The sequence below is a fragment of the Pleuronectes platessa genome, chromosome 11 (assembly GCF_947347685.1).
Source record: "Pleuronectes platessa chromosome 11, fPlePla1.1, whole genome shotgun sequence".
NCBI classification, from domain to species: Eukaryota; Metazoa; Chordata; class Actinopteri; order Pleuronectiformes; family Pleuronectidae; genus Pleuronectes; species Pleuronectes platessa.
This window is the reverse complement of record NC_070636.1, coordinates 1,502,029-1,521,678: the sequence shown is the minus strand read 5'-3', so window position 1 is coordinate 1,521,678 and position 19,650 is coordinate 1,502,029. Positions and strand designations below refer to the sequence as shown.

The following is a 19,650-nucleotide window of genomic DNA, read 5'->3' as shown; positions in this document are numbered from 1 at the left end:
TTTCAACTGATTGTTTGCCTTAAACCGTCTTGGGAGGTGTTATATAGATAAAGTATATTATTATTATCACTGTATCTGATGTATTGATTTCTGGCAGCACCGTGACGTGTAAATAAACACGTAGATATGAAGACAACTATACAAACGTCCTGATCCGAGTCTCACAACAGACACGCTTCTTTCTGGACCAGGACCTTCTCTCCACCCATCACCCTGACTCCCATTCCGACCAGTTCCTCCACTGGCTCCTCTCTCCGGGAGGTGAAGGGAGAGGAATCGGTCACATCGGAGGAGGAGGCGCAGTTTGTGGCGCATGTGGAGGAAGAAGAGGAAACACAAGCTGCAGCTGCACGTGCAGGAGATGAAGATCTGCGCAGCTGCTTGTGGTTTCCTCACTTTGACTCCTCGACCTGTCTCCTTCCTCCCGACAACACGCAGCTCCCGTTACATAATGAACCATCACGACTCGCTCCTCGGGAAGTCAGGTCCCTAAAAACACCGACACCCACCGGAGGCTCACCGACCAGCTCCCGGTGTGACGGCCGAGCGGCTGTCCGGGTTCGATCCCCACAACCAGGCGAGTTAAAGACCAGGATCAACTTTTAATAATCAGCCAGTGACGCTGCGTAAAACCCCGAGTTCCCAGTGACGCTGCTCCGAAGCATCGAGACTGGATTCAGCTCGAGAAGTGAAACCAGGACGATGCGCTGGGAATGAACCGGTGCGTGAGTCCCGGAGAAAAGGATCGATTCTCTTTACATGTAAAACAGACATGTGCGCGTGTCCCAGTGGAACCAGTCCCTTAAACATGACTTATTATCATGGATCACATCACGGAGACTGGGGCAGCGGGTCAACTCCGCCACTGCCAATAACTGCGGGAATAAAAGTGAATTCATGCGGGTTCGTCCTCCGTGGTGAACGCACAGAATAATCCCAGCGGAGTGCGGGTCCGAGCCGGGAAACCGAGCCCGAGCCCCGCTGCGACGCGCCGGACTCACCGCTCGAACGCCGGACAATGTTCTCCAGGAAAGTGTTCTGCGGTGCCACCAGCCCTCTCTTTCCCCCGGGCATCCTGCTCCGGGCGGGCGTAGCTGCTGTCGGTGAGGGTCGGTGGGTGCGCGGCTCGGGGGTCGGTACTGACGCGCTCTCTCAGTCGGACCGGTGGAGCAGCTCATGGTAACCGTGCGCTCTGGCGGCTCCGTGCGCACTGAGCCACGGAGGCGGCGGCGTCCCGCTGCTCGCGCGCTGCTCCAGGACGCATGCGCGCGCGCAGCTGAGGGCTCGGTGCTCAACAAGGGAAGAGCTGCGTGTTACCGGAATCAGAGAAGATCCGCGTCTACACACACAACTATACAACATGTTGTGTAGCCTGACAACAGCATTCTGATCATTTCCTCTTACTGCTAATAATCATAAACATCACAACTTACAACATCAGACATTAGATTAATAAACTGTTTTAACCACTGTTGACTAAATGTTTCATAGATTTATAATAGATTAATAGTTCATAATAAGTAATACATCTTATAGCTGTGTTTCAACTAAATTAATACATGAATTAATACGTTTCTCACTTTCTAATGAGGTGTTTGTATGAAGAATAATTATTAGAACATGAAAACGTTACTGAAACCAATGAAATGTTCTTCAGGCTGTTGAACACAGTCAAAACAGTGTCACCCCTTGCCAGGGACGCTCATTAGCTTGTATGAAGGGTAAATGGGCCCCCTGGGAGCCGAGGAGCCCAGAGAGGAGCAGCTGATCCTCTGTGGGCCCCTGGGAGCCGAGGAGCCCAGAGAGGATCAGCTGATTCTCTGTGGGCCCCTGGGAGCCGAGGAGCCCAGAGAGGAGCAGCCGATCCTCCCTGGGGGGCCACACCTCAGTTTAAAGCTCCGACTCTGCCTCCGAAGTATCGACTGCACGAAGCTGCAGCTTGAAAGAGTCTCGAGCTTTACAGTCGTTTCCATTAGCTCCTTCATTTCCTCCTGAGATGTGTGAAGCACTGAGGACCTGATGGAGCGGCTCAGGTTTCAGGAGGAGCTGGTTTATAAGAGCAGGACTTAGAATAAGAAAAACCTTCATGACTTCACTGATACAACCCAAGATAATGCAACCTGATTTAAAGATAGTGAAAACTACAACAAACGACGTGAAAACAAAAGACGTAAATCGCGAATGTTCGATTCCAACATTTGGGATGTTCCAATAGACGAGAGATAAATAAACCACGTCTCATCTCGAGCATCATTTCTCGATTACAGCAGATGTATGAACACAAATCTCAAATCACAAATCTCTGATCTCCTTCTCGACACCCCCCCCCCCCCCCCCCCCCCCCTGATCCGACTCCGTCAGGTCGTCTGTCAACATTCTACAGCTGCGTCTGTGTTGTCAGTAAACGTGCAAAGTGTCAACAGCTCCCGCGGGACGCCCTTAATTGGCCCACTTGCATCATGGGGTATCAAACATGTGACAGCACAGGTGGGACTGCTGCCGTCTGCTGCGCCTCTGTTGTGCCTCGTCATTCTCTCTTTCTCTCTCTCTGCCTGTATCTCTCTCTCTCTCATTCTCTCTCTCTCTCTCTCCCTCTTCCTGTCTCTCTCTCTCTCTCTCTCTCTTTCTTTCTCTTTCTCTTTCTCTCTCTAGCTCCCCCTCCCTCTCTAATAAACATAAGGAGGCTTATTGAAGTGTTGCTGGGGAAAGTCTCAATAAACCAGTGAATTTGGTTTTAACTTGAAACAGGAAGTTAACGAGCTGCAACAGGAAGTGATGCGTCTAATGTTGAAGGGGTTGATGAGTCCGACAGTTTGACAGATGACTTGAGGCTTTTTGTGTCGGAATCGTGTGACGGACGATAAACAAGAACAAGAAGTGATTGTTTTCACCCGAGGCTAGCTCTTCACCTGTAGTCTGCTCTGATTGGTCGACAGGCCCGCGCTGTTTTAATTGGTCGACTTATTCGATCACGTGATGTTAGTGTCACAGTGCAGCCGTCTGGTCGTGCAGATGCTTCAGAGAAAGACAGGAATGGAACTTGTTCTCCGGACTCTGCTGATTTAATAGTTGTGTCATTAATAAGTGAAAATGACGAGTCAGCGTTTGTGTTGGTGTGCGGGCTGCACCACGGATCTCAAACCGCCAGGTCTCTGTGGGAGGAGCTCCATCACTTGGGTCGAGAGCCAAAGACGAGAATCAGTGAAGTTGTTAATTTTTTGTGATTTATGAATTCAATCTTTAGCTTCGTGAGACTTTCTCTGCATCAAACCAGAGTTTGAGTCATAAAGTAAATTAAAAGCAGAAGCAGTGATCAGCTGAGTGAACTCCACCTTTGAGTTTTAACATCTCTTCTCTCAACGTGAGTCGGATCGACCTCATTGGACAGAGAAGAGTCTCCACAGGGATTTAATGACTGTGATCATTCTAATTAAACTGCATGACTAACCCCCAATTACAACCAATCAGCATTCAGCAGGCGGCCATCGCTGTTCATGTGGAACCGGCGCTCGCGACCTCACGAAGCCCGATGAGCCTGACAAACGTTTTTCTGGAGGCGACGGCTCCGGAGCGAATTATCTCACCGACACAAAAGAAGCTGCAGCAGTTTGAACAGTGGAGTTCAAACCCTGCTGCCTCATCTGTGCAGGGGGAGTGAGAGGAGATGTGGTCGGGGAATCGAACCTCCCGAGCGCCGATCAAAGACATTCCTGCACATCTGGATGGAGACACAGCTGCGTCCCTCCATATTGATCCGACGACTAATTAGTCCAGCTTCATGTCTCTCCCTCACCGGCCTGAAAATAAAGGGAGGAGGTGGAATATCATAGCCCCCCCCACACACACACACACACACACACAGGCCCCGGTCAGGCTTCTGTGGTCCTGTCCCAGTTCAAAGGTCAAAGGTGAATAATAATGTGTAGTTGCAGAGGATCGTGTTTGAGGTTCAGGGTTAGAGATCAGAGCTTTAAAAGGATTTTATCTGTTTGTGTCAGGGGAGCAGTAGGAGTCTAAATTACTGTAATGGTCAATAACTAAGGCTCCATTACACCCAGTGGGAAGAGGCTGTTTTCAGGGTCACACTAACCAGACAAACCATCACGTCCTCTCAGCGTCGTGAATTCAACCTTTAACTTCCTGATAAGCAGCGTAATGATACAGACTCTCAATGTGTGGAGATATTACTTCTCCCTAGTTTCTGTGTCCAGTCGTTTATTTGATTCAACAAAACTTTAATAAGGAATAAAAACCATATGAGCAGATTATAAGATAAACTAATAAAGATGTAAAAGATGCTTTATAATCAATTTCTTTGTGCGTTTGTCAGAAACACAACCTGTAGATGGGACGACTCGGTGGAGGGGACAGACTCAGGGGATGTCCTCCTCGGTTCCTCTGGGGACCAGGAGCTGGATCGTGACACAGGAATCATCTAGAACCAGGATCACTGACCCCTCCTCTCACAGACCAGTGGACATCAGTGGTCTGTGCTCCGTCAGTAACTTCCTGCTCCGCTGCCTGGAGCTTAACGGCAGTGAGGTGTCACCTGGTGGGAGCAGGAACCGCTGGCTGTGTGTTTAGAGAAGAACTTTCACTTCACACTGTCTCTTTGTTGGGTTTGGTCTTCGTCCTGTGGACAGAGTGGACGCTTTCAGAGGAGACGCCTGTGATCACTTTGTCTCTTTGCGTGTGTCAACTCCTCGTCCGTCCAGGTGTCCCAGCTTGATGAGGCTGATCCTGGATCAGTTCATCTGGAGCTTTCTGTTCGTCCCTCCCTGGTTCATCCTCCTCACTCGTGAAGAGTCAGAGGCCTCGGGAAGCTGGATGTGAAAACCTGAGGAACGTTAGAGGTTCGTCAACAAGAGGAAGAAGAAGATCTCTCTCTGAAACATTCTAATTTCACTTTTCATTGATATTTAAAACCATCTGATCCCTTGATTAGCAGAAACATGTAATACCTGCTCCGTGATATGATATCTAAAAACCTAACGACCCGTTTCTGTATATTCATGATTGTTATCACGGCTGTGAAGTTTCACTCCTTCACATTAACACTCGTGATCCTCAGAGGAGGAACGGTTTGGATTCTCACCCTCGAGCCAAATTTCCCAACGTGCACAAAAGAAATAAACCTTAACGAGCACGTTGCCTCGGAATCCACAAATCAAATTGATGCCGCCCTGAGGATCGTCCACATCCATCTTATGTTTCATTTTTCTCAGATTTTAGTTTTGCTGCCGGTCGTCTGTGGAGACGTCAGAGACGAGTGTTACATCCAATAAGACGAAGGCTGATAAGATAAAGAGCAGCCGCCTCCAGGAGAAACCTTCTGATTTACATGAAACCCTCTAGTTCGAGACTTCTGTAGAATCCATCACCGTCCTGACTCAGGGACAGACTGAGGCTCCGTCGTATGAGGAGGGTGAAGAGGGTGAAGAGGATGAAGTGGATGAGGAGGGTGAGGAGGGTGAGGAGGATGAGGAGGATGAGGAGGGTGAGGAAGATGAAGAGGGTGAGGAGGATGAGGAGGATGAGGGTGAGGAGGGTGAGGAGGGTGAGGAGGGTGAGGAGGATGAGGAGGGTGAGGAGGATGAGGAGGATGAGGAGGGTGAAGAGGATGAGGAGATTGAGGAGGATGAGGAGGATGAGGAGGGTGAAGAGGATGAGGAGATTGAGGAGGATGAGGAGGATGAGGAAGGTGAGGAGGATGAGGAGGATGAGTGAGGATGAGGAGAGTGAGGAGGATGAAGAGGGTGAGGAGGATGAAGAGGGTGAGGAGGATGAGGAGGATGAAGAGGGTGAGCGAGGAGGATGAGGAGGGTGAGGAGGGTGAAGAGGGTGAGGAGGATGAGGAGAGTGAAGAGGATGAAGAGGGTGAGGAGGATGAGGAGGATGAGGAGGATGAGGAGAGTGAAGAGGATGAAGAGGGTGAGGAGGATGAGGAGGATGAGGGTGAGGAGGGTGAGGAGGGTGAGGAGGGTGAGGAGGATGAGGAGGGTGAAGAGAGTGAGGAGGGTGAGGAGGATGAGGAGGATGAGGAGGGTGAAGAGGATGAGGAGATTGAGGAGGATGAGGAGGATGAGGAAGGTGAGGAGGATGAGGAGGATGAGTGAGGATGAGGAGAGTGAGGAGGATGAAGAGGGTGAGGAGGATGAAGAGGGTGAGGAGGATGAGGAGGATGAGGAGGTTGAGGAGGATGAGGAGGGTGAGGAGGGTGAAGAGGGTGAGGAGGATGAGGAGGGTGAGGAGGATGAAGAGGGTGAGGAGGATGAGGAGGGTGAGGAGGGTGAGAAGGATGAGGAGGGTGAGGAGGATGAGGAGGTTGAAGAGGGTGAGGAGGGTGAGGAGGGTGAGGAGGATGAGGAGGATGAAGAGGGTGAGGAGGGTGAAGAGGGTGAGGAGGATGAGGAGGGTGAGGAGGATGAAGAGGGTGAGGAGGATGAGGAGGGTGAGGAGGGTGAGGAGGATGAGGAGGGTGAGGAGGATGAAGAGGGTGAGGAGGGTGAGGAGGGTGAGGAGGATGAGGAGGATGAGGAGGATGAAGAGGGTGAGGAGGGTGAAGAGGGTGAGGAGGATGAGGAGGGTGAGGAGGATGAAGAGGGTGAGGAGGATGAGGAGGGTGAGGAGGGTGAGGAGGATGAGGAGGGTGAGGAGGATGAGGAGGTTGAAGAGGGTGAGGAGGGTGAAGAGGATGAGGAGGATGAGGAGGGTGAGGAGGATGAAGAGGGTGAGAAGGGTGAGGAGGATGAGGAGGATGAGGAGGGTGAGGAGGATGAAGAGGGTGAGGAGGGTGAGGAGGATGAGGAGGGTGAAGAGGGTGAGGAGGGTGAGGAGGGTGAGGAGGGTGAGGAGGATGAGGAGGATGAGGAGGATGAAGAGGGTGAGGAGGGTGAAGAGGATGAAGAGGGTGAGGAGGATGAGGAGGATGAAGAGGGTGAAGAGGATGAAGTGGATGAGGAGGGTGAGGAGGGTGAGGAGGATGAGGAGGATGAGGAGGGTGAGGAAGATGAAGAGGGTGAGGAGGGTGAAGAGGGTGAGGAGGATGAGGAGGTTGAAGAGGGTGAGGAGGGTGAAGAGGATGAGGAGGGTGAGGAGGGTGAGGAGGATGAGGAGGATGAGGAGGATGAAGAGGGTGAGGAGGGTGAAGAGGATGAAGAGGGTGAGGAGGATGAGGAGGATGAAGAGGGTGAGGAGGGTGAAGAGGATGAAGAGGGTGAGGAGGATGAGGAGGATGAGGAGGGTGAAGAGGATGAGGAGGGTGGGGAAGGTGAGGAGGGTGAGGAGGATGAGGAGGGTGAGGAGGATGAGGAGGTTGAAGAGGGTGAGGAGGGTGAAGAGGATGAGGAGGATGAGGAGGGTGAGGAGGATGAAGAGGGTGAGAAGGGTGAGGAGGATGAGGAGGGTGAGGAGGATGAAGAGGGTGAGGAGGGTGAGGAGGGTGAGGAGGGTGAGGAGGGTGAGGAGGATGAGGAGGATGAGGAGGATGAAGAGGGTGAGTGAGGAGGATGAGGAGGGTGAGGAGGGTGAAGAGGGTGAGGAGGATGAGGAGGATGAGGAGAGTGAAGAGGATGAAGAGGGTGAGGAGGATGAGGAGGATGAGGAGGATGAGGAGAGTGAAGAGGATGAAGAGGGTGAGGAGGATGAGGAGGATGAGGGTGAGGAGGGTGAGGAGGGTGAGGAGGGTGAGGAGGATGAGGAGGGTGAAGAGAGTGAGGAGGGTGAGGAGGATGAGGAGGATGAGGAGGGTGAAGAGGATGAGGAGATTGAGGAGGATGAGGAGGATGAGGAAGGTGAGGAGGATGAGGAGGATGAGTGAGGATGAGGAGAGTGAGGAGGATGAAGAGTGTGAGGAGGATGAAGAGGGTAAGGAGGATGAGGAGGATGAGGAGGTTGAGGAGGATGAGGAGGGTGAGGAGGGTGAAGAGGGTGAGGAGGATGAGGAGGGTGAGGAGGATGAAGAGGGTGAGGAGGATGAGGAGGGTGAGGAGGGTGAGAAGGATGGGTGAGAGGGATGAAGCGAGGGTGAGAGGGCTGAGGAGGCTGAGGAGTGATGAGATGAGAGGACAGAGTCAGAAGTGAAAGACCTGTTTCATGTTCGGTCTGTCAACAACACAATCGAAAAACAACTAATCTTCAGTCCGGAGGAAAAGTTTTCTGGAGGGACGCCACCGTGAGTCACTCTCATCCACTGTGGGGTTATTAATGTCTCCAGTTTCCATATCAACTGGGAGGAGGAGGTGACAGGAAGGAGCTGCGTCACAGGGAGGTGCAGGAGGAGAATGGAGCCGGCACGTTTAATATATAAACACGAGAAGGGACGAGATGCAGGAGGTGAAGATATGTGATGTTAGGTTCAGATGAGGTCATGTGACATGAACATGATCAACGAGGAGGGAAGACGAGATGATAAGAAGCAGAAACAAGAAACATCTCGAGGAACGAGCAAAACAAAATGAGACTCAGTCTGTGAGTGGAGCTCGAACCTCTCGTCAGGAAAACACATTTAAATCTTTATTTCCATCTGAACCAAGTTACACAAACTCATAAACAGATAACTCACATGATAGATTTCACTATCGGCTCAAAACAGCAGCTTCTAAAATAAACTTTCATAAACATCCAACACAAGTTTTTATTCAATACAAACGTTTTGGAGTGAAGAGGGTGAGGAGGAGGATGAGGAGGATGAGGAAGGTGAGGAGGGTGAGGAGGATGAAGAGGGTGAAGAGGGTGAGGAGGGTGAAGAGGATGAAGAGGATGAGGAGGATGAGGAGGATGAGGAGGATGAAGAGGGTGAAGAGGATGAGGAGGGTGAGGAGGGTGAGGAGGGTGAAGAAGGTGAAGAGGATGAGGAGGTGAGGAGGGTGAGGAGGATGAGGAGGTGAGGAGGATGAAGAGGAAGGAAGGGGTGAAGATGATGAGGAGGATGAAGAGGAGGGTGAGGAGGATGAGGAGGATGAGGAGGGTGAGGAGGATGAGCTTCAGAGGAGCTCCTCATCCTCCTCTCCTCCTTCTTTCCCAGAATTCCCTCCGAACACACATCGTCTTCAGAGATCGATTCACACGACAGAGACGCAGCGTGAGGAGGATGAAGAGGAGGATGAAGAGGAGGATGAAGAGGAGGAAGTATAAATAAGTGAGAAGAAAACCATCAAAGAGCATTAACATGAAATGAGCCGATGGCCCAGATGGAAAGAATCCAATCTCAAAATATCTCTGCTTCATCAGCGTAAAATCACAAACTGGTGAAATGTGACTCAACAGAGTGACACCAGGACTCACACAACAACACAACCTCTTTCTCAGGTGGAGGAAACAAATCCCACTGAAGCAGATGTGATGAGTCACGCTGACTCAGCAGGTTTTCAGATCAACTGAATGAAGCCTGATTCAAACCGTTTGTTAAAGTGAGGGAGTGAGTTGTGTCTCTCTATGTTTCAACATCTGTGATCCTCACACACTCTGAAACGCACAGTGTGTCCTCGACTGAGACGCACAAACTGTGGAGGACACGAGGGACGACTCAGTTTGTCACAGCAACGAGAGAAATGTGGTTTAGCAAGAGGAAGAAAAATTCAAGACTGAAAAACAACCTGGAGAGTTTGAAAAAGGTGATTGTGTTTCTGTCGGGACTCGTTCACACCTCGTTGTGTTCAGAGCTTCAGACTCTTCAGTTCAGTCTGAAGCTCTGAACATCAGGTGTGAAAGGTTCTAGACCCAGGAGAGGTGGACTGGGTCTGGATCAAACTGGACCTGGTTCTGTTGTTTCCTCAGTGGGAACCCGAACCCGTTCTGTTCACAGGGATCAGGATCAGAACCACTGAAACAGAACCTGAGTCTCTGGAAGGTTCAAACGTCCAAAACACACAAACACAATAAAGACAAATAAATGAGATCGATGTAAAAGCAACAGGAGGATTCACACGTTTGAAAACTTCTGTGTTAAAAGTTTTTATCTGGTTTCACTTTGAGTCAAACGATCACAACAACTCTTTGTGGATCTCATTAATATTTAAGAGAAGAATGTCTTTATGATTTCTACGTCCTCCAAAGCTTTGATGGGAGGACACGTCCCCGGAGACGTCGTGGATTCAAATCCTGATTCACAAAACAGAAGAAGATTAGTCTGAAGCAATATGGGATTAACAGGTTTATATTAATATACATACATAAAACATCCATAACTGCACAGGGATTAAAGAGAGGAGGGAAATCCAGACTGAGAGAGAGGAGGGAGGAGGGAGGAGGGAGGAGGAGGAGAGAGGAAGGAGGAGGAGGAGGAGAAAGGAGGGAGGAGGAGGAGAGAGGAAGGAGGAGAAGAGAGGAAGGAGGAGGAGGAAACATGGAAGACAGATGACACAAGAAAAGGAGAGGAAACAAGGAGAGGAAACAAGGATAGAAGAGGTAGAAAATAGATTAAATAAGAGCAGAGCTAAGAGAGGGGAGAAGAAGAGGAGAATAAAGAGAGAGAGAGGGACACAAAGGAGGAAAAGGAGAAGAAGAGAAGGAGAAAAAATGGTGAGGAAAAGAAAAAGGAGAACACAGAAGAAGAGGAAACAATGGAGGTAAACAAAAGAGGAGAGGAGAGGAGATGATTAGAAAAAAGAGGGAACTGATGTGATGAGGAAATAAAAGGAAAGAAGAGGAAAGAGAGATAGAGAGAGAGAGAGAGAGAGAGAGAGAGAGAGAGAGAGAGAGAGAGAGAGAGATACTTAATTGATCCCACAGGAAATAGAGTAATCTATTACTAAGTCCTTACATCAGTACAGTGACACAGGAAACATGGGACAGATGTTCATCAGCAGGTAGAAGTGGTTCAGCCAGAAGAAACACCAGGAAGCTCCTGAACATCTGGATCTGAAACATCTGGATCTGATCTGCAGGACGAGGCTGAGCTGGAGAATCAAACTGTTTCTGAACACTTCACACAAATCAACAACAAAACAAATGAACAACAAAACTGTCGATGCTGTGAATGAGTCATTAATATAAATCATGTTTATACCTGCAGCTGAATAAACACAACGTGTACTGTACTGACACAAACACACACACACACACAACAGACAAACACACCTCTCTGAAGTGCAGGTCTGTGCTGACCTCTAGTGACAGACTGCGGTACTACTCTCTCTCTTCATGTATTTGTATAAAAACAGGATCTGAGATCAGTTTGGATCCAGTTCAGCAGAAAGAAAACAACTTTCACGTCACTTTTATTTTACACTAACTTTCCTCTGTGAGGATCAAGTTTCTCCATCACGTGACCACGACGCTCTGTTCCTTCTTTTACCTGAACAGGTGCTTCCGTGTTTGACTGAACCTCCTGCTCTGATTGGTCAGACAGTGACACCGGAAGTAGGCTGATGAGGGGGCTGCAGCAGATGCTACTGGTAAGAGGAGGTAACTGTAAGGAAATAATAATAATAACAATAAACGTTTCCTTTTTAAATTTTATACAACAACGTCTTCACCTTGTGTTTGTCCGATCACATGATCCCAGAAGTTTCCATAAATTAAAGTAAGAGCTTTTAAATAGCATGATGCGTTCAAGGCCCATAGACACTGATCCACCATGTTTCCATCATCAGGCCAGTCATGGTGCGTTCACTGACCTCTGCTCTGTTCATGAGAACTTCTTCTTCTTGGATTCAATCAATCAGGATCTTTATGAAGTTCTTCTTCATCTCTTCTCTTTTATAGAATAATTTGATGACTGTCACTCATATGTCTCATAAACACAGACCTGCGATAATTATGATACATAAATATATTTATCAGATGATAACTGATAAACTTTATTTCCCGAATCTTACACCAAACTCTTCACTTCACATTATGTCGACTTGATTTTTGTCCCTATGCAGATTTAAGTCCCCACATGAGTAATACCTCAGACACACACAGGTTTGTGCAGCGTTCCTAATAAGGACTTCCCTTTGACTTACTTATAAACATTAACCAGTTAATAAATAACCCTTAACTTAACTAAGGACCCTTCATATCTGACCTTCCACCTTAACCAGTATGTCAGAAGTGATAGTTTCCTCTGGTTAGGAGAAACATGAAAAGGTCATGAAGAGGTCACACAAACAAGAAGTTCTGCCACTGAAAATAATCCAGAGCAAGAATATGTATGATTTTCTTTTTGTGTTCAATGAAAACAGCTTTTAAAAAGTGATATTTGATCCTTGTTATAGATCTACGTCATCAGTAGGAGCCAATGAGGTTGAAGCAGAGTCACAGAGAGAAGTCAACGTGTCGAGTGTCTCAGACTCACATCATCGTTCAGTTCTGTGAAGACTTCTGGAGAAACATCAGCTGTTTTTTAAATTGTATTACATTTTAAAAACATCTCAGTAAATATTAAAACTATAACTCACATGCTTTCCTCTTTAGTTGATGATTTTAAATTTAGAAACCCAACATTAAATCTGTTTATGTTCACAGATGATTGTCAGGTTGAATTCTTTCTCACACACTCACACACAAACACACAAACACACACACACACATCGAGCCCAGTAAATAAAGCAATTCGGCGTCTGGGCTTTATCACAAAACAGGTTTAATTTAATATCTCTTTATTTTTTAAAATAATTAAACATTTGTATTTCTCCAACCCTTTTTTATCTTTTTTTATTTTTTCAGTTTTAAATCATATTATTTCTGGGCCGTTCTAAAGCACACATTAATTCTGCCAGGGAGGAGGGAGGAGGAGGGGGGGGGGGTTCACCGTCACATCCCCCGACAATGTGTTCCACTCCGCCCCTCCCCTCCCTCCCCCCCGGTCTGACCTCTGACCCCCGGCCTACCTGCCGTCACCCTCACCCCTAAACCCCCCCCCCCCCACCCTTCCCAAAATGAAAAAAAAATATATCCAATGGTCAAAAGAAACTTCATCAAAAAATATCCAAAATGAGATAAAAACCAAGAGGGAGGAGAGAGAGACGGAGAAGAAAGTAAAAGAGGGGGGGGGGGGGGGGGGCACTATCATAAATACCAGGAAGTCTTCTTCCATAATACCTCTTTATATACTGGACACTCCTCTCCACAGTTTCCTAAGCAAAACAAAGGCTAAATTACTACAAGATACAAGATTATCAGTGTACTGCATTCAATAATGTACAGGGTCGTCTTTCTTTTGTCACAGTTGTTGTAATACTGTGAAGTCGACGCAGCGGCGCCCCCCCCCTGAGGCGGGACACTCGTCTTCTTCACGCCAGGAGGAAGATTGTTTGGCGCTCCTCTGAAGACTCTTTCTTTTTGTGTTAGTTTCTGAAGTCCCTGTGACGGGCCGGAGTACCAGTGCCAGACTGGTACCAGGGACACGTGGTGGTGGGTGGGTCGGGAGGGAGGGAGGGAGGGAGGGAGAGGTCAGAGAGAGGTCAGAGAGAGAGAGAGAGAGAGAGGAGGAGAAGAAGAAGAATCACGTGATGTAAAGTGAGTCCCAGGAGGAAGAAGAGGAGGAAGAGGAGTGCGTTTACATGGAAACAGATCTGTGTTCTTCAGTCGTCCTCAGGTCATCGAATCGGATAAAGTCAGAGACTCGACCAGGAAAAGTGAAATCACGTGATGGACGACAGGAAGTGAGGTCACAGCAGCATCAGGACACAACAACTCTTTCACAATAGAAAGATACGGTCAAAACATCCGATGGCGTTTGGAGCCGTGTGTCGTCAGTTCGGACATGAACGTATAAAGTGTCAGTGTTGGAAAACTAAAAAAAAAAAACATGTAGACATTTTTAATGAATTGATTTTACATCCATTATGATCCAAAGACTTCATTTCCCATCATGCTCGGCGTGAAGCAGAAGGGAAGTGGGACGTTGCCTGAAGAATCAAACTTGCTGCAGCAGCTTCCTGTTTGCACGCTGACATTTAATGTAGAGACAAACATCCTCGGGATTATTTCATAACCTGAAGAGAACTTTGCAACACGAGGATTAATGAGCAAACTGTCTTTCTTATGATTTACAGATACTTGTCTGAATGTCCTGACCGAGAATTTGCTGTTCTGCTCTTTTATTAGATTTAAATTCTAAGAGAATTTATTTCATGTAATTTAACGAGACGTCGCTCAAATTTAGGGATGAAACAAAAACTATGAATCTGAGGAAATAACTTCTTTAAATGTTTCTTGGACGTGAACTTTGAAAGAACACGCATGTAAACGCACTGACAGGTGATCTTAAAACGTGTTGTTGTACTGAGAAGGTTTTAAAATGTGGTTGTGTTGTTTCCTGTTTTGAACAGGAAGGGAAGAGGGGAGGGGAGGGGTGGTCCTTATGGGGGGGGGGATGCACAGATGCACCGATGAACAGAGAAATGGAAGCGACGGAAGAAACGCAAAGAGGAGAACCAGGAAAATAAAAGTTAGACACGTGACTGCAGTGACAAAGAAGAAGAAGAAGAAGAAGAAGAGGAAGAAGAAGAAGGGATGAAGCTTTTAAAATCGTCTCTTTTTTTCTTGTTTTGTTTCCACATGTTCGTTTCACGTCCTAAAGTCCAAACTGTTTTTCTTCTTGTCGTTCGAATCCCCTCCCACACAAGTCATTTTCTCATTTTCTATTTTTTTTCCTCCTTTTTTTTATTATTATTGTTTTGTTTTTCTGTTTTGCAATAATATCAGTTTTAAAGGGAAAAAAAAGAAAAAAGAATTATTTACAGTGCTGTTGAAATAATGAGAACAGACGTGATGAATCTACTGTAAAGGAAGTCGCATAAACACAGGAGCAAAAATAACAGAAGAAAAATAAACACAAGTAAGAAACCAGCGGGCGCTCCGAGTCCGTCCAGAGACCAGGGCCTTATGGGGGGGGGTCGGAGCTCTGGGCAGACATGGCTGATGTGGAGGGAAGGGGGGAGCGGGGGCAAGATGGAGGGGAGGGGGAGTCAGAGTGGGAGGGGGGGAGACGGGGGAGAGAGTCGGGGGGGGGGTGGGGGGGAGCGCGGCGCTGTCTTCGTTAAGTGGGGATGATCCCGTCGCTCCTAAGGCCGCGCTTCAGCTCCAAGTCCTCCAGCTTCTTCCACAGCTCCTCCCGCTCCTTCTCCTTCTTCTTCTCACTGGAAAACAGCAGCAGAGCGACAGGTTCAAACCAAACCTGCTTCACCAGCGGGTTCCCAGCGTCCGGCCGAGCCGCTCTGCCACAGCGGCCGCGGGATTCTAACCTCACACAACACACACATTGCGGCAAACCACACTAACACGAGGTCACGTGACCTTTGACCACTGAAATCTAATCAGTTGATCTTTGAGTCCAAGTGAGGACTGGTGAACACGTGAAGAAGAGATCCCCTAAAGGCAGAGTTCAGATCCCACAGCCACTTTCATCTTTCACCAAATTCTAACCAGTTTGACTTTAAAACCATCAACTGCTCGGTGGTAATGAGTTTGAAGATGATCTTTAGAAACTGAAGCTGAAGAGCGAGACGGAGGTAGAAGCTGCTGGTCTCCAGAGCGGAGGAACAGACATCGATACAGATATGATGGATTTTGAATCTTTTATTTGTGAGAACGATCCAGTGGAGTTTTGAAACTTGAGATCAGACGTGATGAGACATGAACCAGCGAGGAGGCGGAGCCACCACAGGAAACACTCAGACACTCGGACTCCTAACGTCTCTTCACTCCTCGTGGTCATTCTGCTCCTGGAACTTTTCATATTACTCATAATGAAGAGGAGGAGGTGAACAGCTTCTTACCGCTGGCGGTCCGACTTGTAAGTGGCTGTGAGTTCATCAAATAAAGTACTGTTCATCTCCATGAAGGCCTTCAGGACGTTGTACACCAGCGCTACGATCGCCCTGCGGAGGGGGGAGAGAGAGAGAGAGAGGTCAGGCTTCACATCATCACGAGTCCACGACACGTCTTCATTTACTGAGTTCAGACTTTTCAGACTGACGCTCAAACCCGTTTGTTCAAAAAACATTTTAATATTCACACTTTGTGTTTTAAACGCCCGGAGCAGCTTCTGACTCTGAGGATCAGGATTTCTGTCCTGATGTAGAAACTTCAGGACAGTGGGACGGACAGTGGGACAGACAGTGGGACGGACAGTGGGACGGACAGTGGGACATAAAGAAGCTGCTGCAGAAGCTAAATGTAACACAACTCATTGTGAGAACACAAAACCAGGGAAGAAACCATTTAAACCACAGAACAGGAGAAGCTGTGGTCCATCACTCACGGGTTCCAGTGCTCTTTGGAGATCCTGTAGAGGCTGGCGAACATGATGGGCAGGATGACGCTGGAGTTCTCCTCGATCAGACTCATGATGTACTCGTTGTTCCAGTAGTACAGAGCGCGCTCGGCCACCTGCGACCACACACACACACACAAGACACCTCAGAGGAACGTCCAGGCAGGAGTGAACGAGCAGGAACACTGATCCTGGACCTGCTGATCATCACTGACCTGGAAATGTGGGCTGGAGACACATCTGGAGATCTGTTTGAAGAGCGGCTCCTGGATCTTCACGAACTGTGTTGGTTCGATGACGTCCAGGATCTCCTCCAGTTCCCCTAGAAACATCACCTGAGAGCAGGAGCAACGTGTCAACACACAGGAACACACACAAACAAACACACACAGGAACACACACAGGAACACACACAGGAACACACACAGGAACACACACAGGAACACACACTCCTTCACACAGGGTTGACACGTGAACAGACTCACCTCTTTTTGACTGCAGGTTTTGGGCCAGAACTTCAGTAAGCCTCTGATGACCTGAGGACAGAATTCACAAAGTTAGTTTGTTTTGCTGTAATAAGTTTGTTTAATAAGAGTTTATGAAGTTTAAACTGAGCTTTAAACAGATGTGTTTCCTTGGTCTGAAAAGAACCTTCACCCTCAAACAGCAGTGATGTGAAGTTCTTCTAACAGAACAATCATCACACTGAGGATGTGTTTGCTTTGTCTTAAACTAAATATTTATCTGTAACATAGTTTTCACTGTGTGACACAAACAGGGAAAAGCAATGGAGCACAGACCAAACTGTTTAAAAGCAAAGTCAAGTGGCAGCTTCTCTCAAACATGGAGGATTCAGAGATGGATGTTACTCACTGGTTCTGTTAATGTTGGGTCTTTCTCTAGGAACTGTACAATGCAATACGCCAACTGCAGAGAGGAGGAGGAGGAAGAGGAGGAGGAGGAGGAGGAGGAGGAGGAGGAGGAAGAGGAGGAGGAAGAGGAGGAGAGTTAATGTCACTGTGTCAGCAGCTCATTTACTTTTCATTCATAATCAAAACATTCATTTGAATGGGGGGGACTTATTTTCAAAGTGTAATGACCGGTTGTAAATATTCAGAAATCTGAATATGTGGTGTTGCTCTGAATCCAGCAGAGGGCGCTCACTATGAATCTGCAGCAGTAAACCTTCAATGAAAATGGAGGAAACTGAATCCAGCTTCAAATCCACTTCTACAGTCTGAACTCTTCTAAATCTCCAATCTCATGAAATAACTTGCACCATAATAAAAGCAATGATTATAAAGTCACAGATTCAGGTCTGATCTGGGACCAGTTAAATTAACGTTATCAACGGTTCTGACACTGAAATTAAAAACTGGATCAAACCGACTTTTCAAATCCAAATAGATAGAAGCTCATTGAAGTCAGATATAATCAAACTGATCTGAAGGACGTGATCATCTGATGGTTCCTGTAGAGAAGCGTCTCAACCAGCTGCAGGTCACAGAGACCAGAGATTCATCTGCTTCCTCGTCAATATTAATTATCGACATCTGATGTTGGTGTTCTGAGTTTCAAACGTCATCTGACCCAGAAACACTTTCTATCAGAAGAGGTTTAAGAAGGTGGATCTGCACGAGGAAGAGGTCACGGCAGATGACTGGTTCATGATGGTCACCCACAAAACTGTGGTTCATCTTTTTTTAGACTGGTGGAAAACCTTTGTGCCACAACGTGACTCCGTGGACCAGAGCCTGAATCCCGGCTGTCAACTCAACGAGAAAAGATTCTGAGGTGGAACCAGGAGTTTGGACCAATATCTCAGAGAATCAGACACAATGGGACAAATATCAATGAGTCTCATCTGGAGGGGTAGGTCGAATTTAAGGGGGGGGGGGGGCTGATGACAGAGATCTGAAGGTTTAAAGTTTGAATTAACAGATAAAGACGACTAGTGACTCAGCACAATTAAATAGAGAAAGAGCTTTTCAAACCTAAACATCAAGATATTAGACCAATAGTTAGGATAAAGTTTACACACACACTCACACACACATTACCTGTGCGTGGAAGAGGGACAGACTCCTGACAGTGTGGAGGGGGATCAACACTTTGACCAGAAACTGTTTATGTTCTGCTTTCAGTGGCAGAGCGAAACCATTGATTATACTGGAAGAGAGAGAGAGAGAGAGAGAGAGGGGCAGGAGAAGGAGGAGAGGAGGAGAGGAGGAGGAGGGGGGAGACAGAAAGAGAGAGAAAATACATAAATCAAACATTAACACATGAAAGCGTTTCATTGTGTTGGAGCGGAGGATCAATGAGCAGTGGATGAATAGAATCTGTTTATAAGGGCGGTGGAGCCTGGAGGAGAAATAAAGAGATGTGACTGAAAACGTGATGAAGCTTTAAAGCTGCTGCGCTGGTTCCTTTACATGAACTTCTGTTTCATCACATTATTACATTTCTACCTGGATTTTATTTCCTTGTTATTCTCAATTTCATTTCTTTCTAAATGAGTCTTTTTGTGTTTTCTTGCTTCGGAACTTTGGTAAATTTCTGTTGAAATGTACTTTACAGATAAACTCCATATTCATTGTGATTTGAGCTTTTATTATTTTCCAATCTGCTCTGATTAGGAAACTTTATCCCTTCAACTCAACTTCTTTAAGAACTTTATTCTGTGTTTTAGTTTTATGTCTAGTCAGTGAGCTGAGAGAGGTTTTCTCAGGAGCGTCGATGCTTCACATCTTCAGAACCTGAATCTCTTTATTCTCTCGTCTGGTTATTCTTCATCTCCTCGGCTCTGAGATCACATTTCTGACGCGTGACCCTGAAACAAAGCCGTGTCCTTGTGACCCCTCGTCACAGGTTGAAAGCTGCTCTGAACCGAGGAGTGGAAAAGGGATTCTTCTCTTTCAGGCTGTTTTATCTGGATCACGTTAAGAGACCAGAGGAAGAGAAATCATCCTATTCAAATAAAGACTGGTTTGGAATGAAGGCTATTAGGTTCAAAACATAACCTGTTGAGTTTCTACTGTATAGTTTACTTTTATATATTCTTAAGATTGAAATAATAATGTTAAATACTCAGGATCAGAAACCGATTATGCAGATTTGTTTCTTCAAAATCAGAACTAGGAATACAATCAGTAAGGAAATGGCCCTCTGCCCCTGAAGTGTCTGAGAAGATCACAGCTGCTTTTATCACTGGATTAACCAGCGCTGGGAGCAGAGGGATTAATTCATGTCTTATCTTCATGTCAAACTCCAGAGTCAACCTGAACCTCTCATCTCTGTGAAAATCCTGTTGTTGTGGAGTCAAGTGACTGAGCTCAGGTTTCCTCGCTTCTTATCAATCTTCATCGCACTCAAGTCTTTATCTCCATAAAACAGGCAGATTAAATAAAAGATAGAAAAACATCATATATCAAATGAAAACAGGC

The 19,650-nt window shown here is 47.0% G+C and overlaps 3 protein-coding genes across 3 annotated transcripts in view; 1 reads left to right on the top strand and 2 right to left on the bottom strand.

Moving 5' to 3' along the window:
* Positions 1-1,074, bottom strand: part of kcnh5b (potassium voltage-gated channel, subfamily H (eag-related), member 5b) — a 38,671-nt gene extending 37,597 nt beyond the window's left edge. Inside the window, exon 1 of the mRNA XM_053434738.1 lies at positions 1,002-1,074. Coding sequence (XP_053290713.1) covers positions 1,002-1,074 — 73 coding nt within the window. The remainder of the gene's footprint in view (positions 1-1,001) is intronic.
* The window catches only part of LOC128450900 (E3 ubiquitin-protein ligase TRIM35), a 454,970-nt gene that overhangs the window by 288,758 nt on the left and 146,562 nt on the right, over positions 1-19,650 (top strand). The window lies entirely within an intron of this gene.
* The window catches only part of ppp2r5eb (protein phosphatase 2, regulatory subunit B', epsilon isoform b), a 29,330-nt gene continuing 24,609 nt past the window's right edge, over positions 14,930-19,650 (bottom strand). The window contains exons 8-14 of the mRNA XM_053434657.1: positions 18,268-18,376; positions 17,081-17,134; positions 16,693-16,743; positions 16,423-16,542; positions 16,196-16,323; positions 15,711-15,812; positions 14,930-15,071 (exon numbers count right to left, since the gene is read on the bottom strand). Of these exons, the coding sequence (XP_053290632.1) occupies positions 14,972-15,071; positions 15,711-15,812; positions 16,196-16,323; positions 16,423-16,542; positions 16,693-16,743; positions 17,081-17,134; positions 18,268-18,376 (664 nt within the window). The 3' untranslated portion in view covers positions 14,930-14,971. The remainder of the gene's footprint in view (positions 15,072-15,710; positions 15,813-16,195; positions 16,324-16,422; positions 16,543-16,692; positions 16,744-17,080; positions 17,135-18,267; positions 18,377-19,650) is intronic.